We start from the raw sequence: 9,116 nt of genomic DNA on the forward strand, positions 1-9,116 counted from the left end.
TTAAATAAAAGTGAAATTTAAAAAATTAAATTTATATGTATATCTAGCTTGAACTATTCAATAGTTACTGCTGGTGGGTTATTTTAAGCAAATGTATGCACATTTATAGTTATATACTGAACAAAAATATAAACATGCTGTTGGTCCCATGTTTCATGAGCTGAAATAAAAGATCCGCAGACCACGTGTAATCACGCCGACCCTGAACCTCCACATCCGGTCTCTTTCCCTGCGAGATCGTCTGAGACCCGCCACCCAGCTGATCAAACTGTATTTCGGTCTGTAATAAAGCCCTAGTGCAGGAAAAAAAACGAATTCTGATTGGCTGGGCCTAAGTGGGTGGGCCGATGCCCTCCCATGGTCCACCCAGTCATGTGAAATCCATAGATTGGGGCCTGAAGCATTTTTTTCAATTGACTGGTTTCCTTATATGAACTGTAACTTGAAATTGTTAATATTTTTGTTCAGTATAGTTGATAAAGGTTTAAAATAATTTTAAGTTAGGATATTTAGGATAGCCTGAATGTTTTAAAGTTGGTCTTGTAGCTTAATTGGCTAAGGAGAAGGACCATTTTGAATAGCTAACTCTATATTTCTAAGCTTCTCTTTCAAACTCATGTTTATAGTTCAAAAAGTATATATAGTATAACAAATATTTTGACAACCAATCTAAGTAGGGTCATTCTGAACATCTCAAAGTTGGTTTGGAGTTGATATCTTAAATCGGTGAAAGAGGATGGGTCTAGAATTCGTCATATTTTTACCATTCTAGTATATGGCCCTTTTTGCAATTGAAATGCATTGGTATCCCTAACAACGGCTCCGTTTGGGTTGCTCAATGACGAGACATGAGAGAGCTGTTAGCTTATATTAGCTTGCTACTTTTCGTCACTCTAAACTCCGACAAATAGCTGTAACTTTTGATTGGTAGGAGATAATTATGTTCCAAGTCCAGATTTGAATAGCAGAGAAGTACTCCACGATGTCATACACTATAAGTGTTCATCTAAAGTGCTGCGAAACTTGTCAAAATGTCAGTAGTTTGTAAAAATTTGTTAAATTTGGACTCAGACCAAAGGACAGATTTCAGTCTAATGTCCATTTCTCGTGTTTCTTATCCCAAGGAAGTCTCTTATACTTATTGGTGTCCTTTAGTAGTGGTTTCTTTAATTCAGCCATGAAGGCCTGATTCATGCAGTCTCCTCTGAACAGTTGATGTTGAGATGTCTGTTTCTTGAACTCTGTGAAGCATTTATTTGGGCTGCGATTTCTGAGGCTGGTAACTCTAATGAACGTATCCTCTGCAGCAGAGATAACTCTGGGTCTTCCTTTCCTGTGGCGGTCCTCATGAGAGACAGTTTCATCATAGTGCTTGATGGTTTTTGCGACTGCACCTGAAGAAACTTTCAAAGTTCTAGACATTTTAAGGACTGACTGACCTTAATGTCTTAAAGTAATGATGAACTGTCATTTCTCTTTGCTTATTTGAGCTGTTATTGACATAATATGGACTTGGTATTTCACCAAATAGTGCTATTTTCCGTATATCACCCCTACCTTGTCACAGCACAACTGATTGGCTCAAACAAATGACGAAGGAAAGAAATTCCACAAATTAACTTAACAAAGCACACCTGTTAATTGAAATGCATTCCAGGTGACTACCTCATGAAGCTGGTTGAGAGAATGCCAAGAGTGTGCAAAGCTGTCATCAAAGCAAAGGGTGGCTACTTTGAGGGAAGACAAAGTGACTCTATGCAGTAAGAGTAGATCAGTTGACGTGTGACAAAAAGCAAATAGAGGATCCAGGTAGGTCATGTTTTCTCCCCTCAGCCAGATGAGTGAGTGAGTGAGTGAGTGAGTGAGTGAGTGAGTGAGTGAGTGAGTGAGTGAGTGAGTGAGTGAGTGAGTGAGTGAGTGAGTGAGTGAGTGGCCTGACTCTACACAGTAGATAGATACAGGCTTCACAATTAGGATGACTCTCACTATCTGTCAGCATCGGCTCCGTCACACGACCATGACACACACACACACACACAATCCCAACCCACAGACCGGGATACAATACGAACACTCCCTTGCACAAACACAATGCTTGACTCACACACACACACACACACGAGTCACACGTGTGTGTTGGTGTGTATCCTTCCCTGCGAGACTCTGTCTGTCTCTGTCTGGTTGTCAGGACAGGAGACAGAGGGAGCTCGAGCATTCCCCCATGTAGCCAATTAAAATGCAGCGTTCAGGAGTTGCAGAGTGAAACACCGTCTCCGTGGCGATAGAATCCGGGTGATTTAGTAAAGGTTAATCAGGTTAATTAGCTGTAAATCTGTCGACGTGTCGTTGAGTTGCAGTGTGGCACACGCCAGGGATGTCCGCCATCACCACTATTGTTGTTGGTTTGGTTAGGCTTTCGTTTTCTGGTATTCCGGGTTCATTTGCCTTCGAGTGCCGGGCTTTGAAGAACTTACAGTGTGTTTGCACAACACGATCTCTCCTGGGATTGGGAGCCTTTTTTCCCCCCTCTTCTGAAATGTACATTAACAGCCTCTTTTCAAATAATTAATCAGCATTCAAATGCAAATAAATAATAATAATTAGCAGAATTAAAAATAACCAAAGCTGGCGAGGGAGACTACATATCATCAGCTCAGTTCAACGTCTGACTCCCATACAACATGATCTGCTTTTAAATATATGAATAAAGTCATCAAGGACTAAATTACACACCCTGACTGCTCATCCTTTGTCAAATCCATGATGGAAATCCTACATATTCTATCACAAAATAGCCTATATTCATAAAACAAACAGCTGGCTAAGTGACGTAGCCTGGCACACAAAAAATCATCACTTAAAAATGTATGGACGTAACTGCAAAGATTGTGTCTTGAAGATGTTTTTTCTCTAGCTGGACCACTTGCTGTGGTCCATAAGCCAGTGAGGATGCCTGCTGTGCTCCAGCCTGACATTTGGCTGGGCTGGAGTGTTGTTTGGGCCACGAGTTACCCTCGCTAGTGGTTATTAACAGTCTAGTCTCCTCTCCTGCTGAGGTTTCAGATGGGGGCTGACGCTAGCACCCCTCTCTTTTCACTGATCCGGCTCCGTGTCAAAATACCCACGAGGCATCTGGGTTCTACATCTCTCCATCGCACACTCTCGTTAACAGGATCAGTTAAGACTGCCAGTTTACATCAGAGCAGGGGAGATGCACTAACGAGGAAAGAACAATTAACGGCCAGCACTCACTCATTCTGGAGGCGCAAACGATGTACGTAATGTATCACTCAAACATAACACACAGTCCAATTCAGTCAAAACCAGTTTCTGGGGCAACACAATAAAAAATAAACAATATTCTGACAAAGAAAATATAGAAGATAAAAGATACTGTTATCTTGTTATTAAGGTCAATACAAGTCTATTTCAATCCGACCTGTTTAATCCCATCTTTGATTGCAAATTATCTCTGAGCCTGGTTTTCGGAATTCTGCCTACAAAGACGGACCACTGACTAGTATGAATCAGTTCACCCCCCCAATCTCCCATCCAAACCCTGTCACCTACACCCCTACCCCCTCCACTCTCCCTCATTCCCCAGCCTCTCTCCTCATTAGCCTGATGAGCTGGTTCAGAGTGTGACGGAGCGCAGCGCCGGGAGAGGAAAGGCTGTAGCTCCACTTTCACCATCACTTCCTCCTCTCTCCATTATTCATGTAACAGAGAAGGAAACCAGAGAGAAAAAGAGAGAGAGTAGAAGAGAGAGAGTAGAAGAGAGAGAGGAAGAGAGAGAGAGGAAGAGAGAAGAAGAGAGAGAGGAAGAGAGAAAGAGAGAGAGAGAAGGAGAAAGAGAGAGAGAAGAAGAGAAAGACAAAGAGAGAAAGAGAGAGAGAAAGAGAGAGAGAAGAGAGAGGAAGAGAGAGAGAGAGAGAGAAGAGAGAAGAGAGAGGAAGAGAGAAAGAGAAGAGAGAGAGGAAGAGAGAGAAAGAGAGAGAGAAGAGAGAGAGGAAGAGAGAGAAAGAGAGAGAGGAAGAGAGAGAAAGAGAGAGAGAAAGAGGGGAAGAGAGAAGAAGAGAGAGAGAGAGAGACAGAGAGAGACGAAGAGAGAGAGAAGAAGAGAGAGAGGCGAAGAGAGAGAGAGGCGAAGAGAGAGAGAAGGAGAGAGAGAGGAAGAGAGAGAAAGAGAGAGAGATTGAGAGAGGGGAAGAGAGAGAGAAACAGAGAGAGAAACAGAGAGAGAGAGAAAGAGAGAGAGATTGAGAGAGGGGAAGAGAGAGAAACAGAGAGAGAGAGAAACAGAGAGAGAAACAGAGAGAGAGAAACAGAAAGAGAGAAGAACAGAGAGAGAGAGAGAAACAGAGAGAGAGAGAGAAGAACAGAGAGAGAGAAGAACAGAGAGAGAGAAGAACAGAGAGAGATACTTGAATCAGTTATAGAACCCATTGCCCTTTATGGTTATGATAATGCATGCAGAGCAGAATTAGGGCGATACCCGCTAATTATCAAAATCCAGAGAAGACCAGTTAAATTCCACAACAATCCTAAAAGGAAGCGATTCCCAAATCTTCCATAACAAAGCCATCACCTACAGAGAGATGAACCTGGAGAAGAGTCCCCTAAGCAAGCTGGTCCTGGGGCTCTGTTCAGAAACAGACCCCACAGAGCCGCAGGACAGCAACACAATTAGACCGAACAAAATCATGAGAAAACAAAAAGATAATTACTTGACACAATGGAAAGAATTAACAAAAAAACAGCGCAAACTAGAATGCTATTTAGCCCTAAACAGAGAGTACACAGTGGCAGAATACTATAGACGCCTGAAGGTACCACGTTCATCTGTACAAACAATAGTATGCAAGTATAAACACCATGGGACCATGCAGCCGTCATACCGCTCAGGAAGGAGATGCGTTCTGTCTCCTAGAGATGAACGTACTGTGGTGCGAAAAGTGCAAATCAATCCCAGAACAACAGCAAAGGACCTTGTGAAGATGCTGGAGGAAACAGGTACAAAAGTATCTATATCCACAGTAAAACGAGCCCTAAATCGACATTACCTGAAAGGCTGCTCAGCAAGGAAGAAGACACTGCTCCAAAACCGCCATACAAAAGCCAGACTATGGTTTGCAACTGCACATGGGGACAAAGATGGTACTTTTTGGAGAAATGTAGTCTGGTCTGATGAAACACAAATAGAACTGTTTCGCCATAATGACCATCGTTATGTTTGGAGGAATAAGGGGGACGCTTGCAAGCTGAAGAACACCATCCCAACCGTGAAGCACAGGGGTGGCAGCATCATGTTGTGGGGGTGCTTTGCTGCAGGAGGGATTGGTGCACTTTACAAAATAGATGGCATCATGAGGTGGCAAAATTATGTGGATATATTGAAGCAACATCTCAAGACATCAGTCAGAAAGTTAAAGCTTGGTCACAAATGGGTCTTCCAAATGGACAATGACGCCAAGCAAACTTCCAAAGTTGTGGCAAAATGGCTCAAGGAAAACAAAGTCAAGGTATTGGAGGCCATCACAAAGCCCTGACCTCAATCCTATAGAAAACGTGTGGGCAGAACTGAAAAAGTGTGTGCGAGCAAGGAGGCCTACAAACCTGACTCAGTTACACCAGCTCTGTCAGGAGGAATGGGACAAAATTCACCCAACTTTTTGTGGGAAGCTTATGGAAGGCTACGCAAAACGTTTGACCCAAGTTAAATAATTTAAAGGCAATGCTTTGTGTTTGGCCGGGTGTGCTTCTCAATCAGAGGCAGCTGTCTATCGTTGTCTCTGATTGAGAACCATACTTTGGTAGCCTTTTTTCCCACCTGTCTTTGTGGGAAGTTAACTTTGTTTAGGGCACTTAGCCTTTGAGCTTCACGGTTTGTTTTTGTAGTGTTTATTGTTTTGTTCGGCGTCATTTTTATTTAATAAAGAAAATGTACGCTCACCACGCTGCACCTTGGTCCAGTTCCTTCAACAGCAGTGACAGAGACAAGGTTGCAGTTTGAGTCCAAATCTTTTCAACATTTATATCAATGAAATAGCAGACATGTTGTACCATTCTCCAGCGCCAGGACTCACACTATTTGACACAGAGGTGAAATACCTGCTATATGCTGTTGATTTGGTACTTCTATCACCAACCAAAGAAGGTCTTCAACAGAACCTTAACATTCTAGAGCAATATTGCCATAATTGGGTCCTGGCAGAAAATACTTTTTTTTTTTTTATCATGATTTCCCCCCACAAAAAAAAACAGATGTCAGGAACACAAATATAAATTCACCCTGAACAACAAAATAATTGAACACACTAAAAATGACTTGTACCTTGGTCTGACCATATCTGCATCGGGAACCTTTAATATGGCAAGTGAATGCACTCAAAGTAAAAGCCCGCAGAGGATTGTTTGCAATAATTATGAAATGATTCCAAATCAACATCCCAATTAGAATTTGGACTAAAATATTTGACAGTGTAATCCTACCAATAGCTCTTTACGGAAGTGAGGTTTGGGGGCCACTCAATAAACTGGACTTTAAAATGTGGGACAAACATCCAATTGAAGCCCTACATGCAGAATTCTGTCGGAAAATTCAACAAGTCCAGAGAAATCAAACAAATAATGCAGGAAGGGCAGAATTGGGCCTCTTTCCAGTGGTAATGTAAATACAGATTAGATCATCAACATTTTGGCTACATCTAAATTCAAGTCCAAATTCAAGTCTGCAATTTAAAGCACTTCAAACCCAAGAGCTGAGCCCAGAAACGAGCCCTCAGTCAGCTGGTGTTGGACCTAACCAACCAAGCTGACACCAGCACTGCTTCAAAAGAAAGAATTCCAATAAACAAAATCATGAACCAATCAAAAAGGACTCATTTACAAAATTGGAAAAACGAAACAAAATCCCAAAGCCGACTAAATTGCTATCTGACCCTAAACAGAGAATATGAATTGGCTGATTATCTCTACTCTGTCATAGATACGAAGCAGAGACAGATCGTTACCAAGTACAGGCTGAGTGACCACCGATTGGCAATAGAAACCGGCAGACATAAAAAGACATGGCTACCCAAAGAGGAGCATGTATGTGGTCACTGCATGACCGAGGAGGCAGAAACAGAGATGCACTTTCTCCTTTACTGTGAGAAATATTCCTCACCAAGAGATTCATTATTCACAGAAATGACTACATTTATTCCAAAATTTAACTTGTTAAACCCAGAGGAAAAACTAAAAATACTCATGGGTGAAGGAGCAATGGCTCCTCTTGCAGCCAAATATGTATTTGCCTGCCATAGCCTGAGGGACACTGAATAATAACATCTGCATAGTAAACAGTAACTTACTTATTATTTGTGTTATTACTATTATTGTTATTATTGTTGTTGTGATTATCATTCCAAATAGTAATGGTATGGGGAGTAGGTAATAGTTGCGGTAATAGTTGCAGTACTGATGGCGGTAGTAGTACTGACGGCGGCGGCAGTTGTGGTAACGACGGCGGCGGCAGTTGTGGTAACGACGGCGGCGGCAGTTGTGGTAACGACGACGGCAGTTGTGGTAACGACGACGGCAGTTGTGGTAACGACGACGGCAGTTGTGGTAACGACGACGGCAGTTGTGGTAACGACGACGGCAGTTGTGGTAACGACGACGGCAGTTGTGGTAACGACGGCGGCGGCAGTTGTGGTAACGACGGCGGCGGCAGTTGTGGTAACGACGGCGGCGGCAGTTGTGGTAACGACGGCGGCGGCAGTTGTGGTAACGACGGCGGCGGCAGTTGTGGTAACGACGGCGGCGGCAGTTGTGGTAACGACGGCGGCGGCAGTTGTGGTAACGACGGCGGCGGCAGTTGTGGTAACGACGGCGGCGGCAGTTGTGGTAACGACGGCGGCGGCAGTTGTGGTAACGACGGCGGCGGCAGTTGTGGTAACGACGGCGGCGGCAGTTGTGGTAACGACGGCGGCGGCAGTTGTGGTAACGACGGCGGCGGCAGTTGTGGTAACGACGGCGGCGGCAGTTGTGGTAACGACGGCGGCGGCAGTTGTGGTAACGACGGCGGCGGCAGTTGTGGTAACGACGACGGCAGTTGTGGTAACGACGACGGCAGTTGTGGTAACGACGACGGCAGTTGTGGTAACGACGACGGCAGTTGTGGTAACGACGACGGCAGTTGTGGTAACGACGACGGCAGTTGTGGTAACGACGACGGCAGTTGTGGTAACGACGGCGGCAGTTGTGGTAACGACGGCGGCAGTTGTGGTAACGACGGCGGCAGTTGTGGTAACGACGACGGCAGTTGTAGTAACGACGACGGCAGTTGTAGTAACGACGACGGCAGTTGTAGTAACGACGACGGCAGTTGTAGTAACGACGACGGCAGTTGTAGTAACGACGACGGCAGTTGTAGTAACGACGACGGCAGTTGTAGTAACGACGACGGCAGTTGTAGTAACGACGACGGCAGTTGTAGTAACGACGACGGCAGTTGTAGTAACGACGACGGTAGTTGTAGTAACGACGACGGTAGTTGTAGTAACGACGACGGTAGTTGTAGTAACGACGACGGTAGTTGTGGTAACGACGACGGTAGTTGTGGTAACGACGACGGTAGTTGTAGTAACGACGACGGTAGTTGTAGTAATGACGATGGTAGTTGTAGTAATGATGATGGTAGTTGTAGTAATGACGATGGTAGTTGTAGTAATGATGATGGTAGTTGTGGTAACGACGACGGTAGTTGTAGTAACGACGATGGTAGTTGTAGTAATGACGACGGTAGTTGTAGTAATGATGATGGTAGCTGCGCCACTCGAGGGCCGAGAGGAAGGAGGGGGAGTGTTACCAATTTATTGTTTTTTTTTTATTTAATTTTGTAGTATTATTATTTACTACCATTTAATATTATTATTTGTTATTCTTTATACATTTTATTACAATGTATACTGTATACATTGTTGCTTTGGCAATATTGACACGTCAATAAAGCAGCTTGAATTTGAGAGAGAAACAGAGAGAGAGAGAGAGAGAGAGAGAGAGGAAGGGGGAGATAGAGCGAGAGAAATACAGAGCGAGAGAAATACAGAGCGAGAGAAATAGAGCAATCG

The 9,116-nt window shown here is 43.9% G+C and overlaps 1 protein-coding gene across 1 annotated transcript; it reads left to right on the forward strand.

Moving 5' to 3' along the window:
- Window positions 1–7,418: 7,418 nt before the first annotated feature.
- On the forward strand, window positions 7,419–8,607 carry LOC120036266 (loricrin-like; the record flags this gene model as incomplete). The annotated part of the gene is made up of 1 exon (XM_038982742.1): window positions 7,419–8,607. A coding segment is annotated over exon 1 (1,189 nt), but the record flags the coding sequence as incomplete, so codon positions are not given.
- Window positions 8,608–9,116: the final 509 nt, after the last annotated feature.

This window comes from Salvelinus namaycush, unplaced genomic scaffold (genome assembly GCF_016432855.1).
Source record: "Salvelinus namaycush isolate Seneca unplaced genomic scaffold, SaNama_1.0 Scaffold1273, whole genome shotgun sequence".
Classification (NCBI taxonomy): Eukaryota; Metazoa; Chordata; class Actinopteri; order Salmoniformes; family Salmonidae; genus Salvelinus; species Salvelinus namaycush.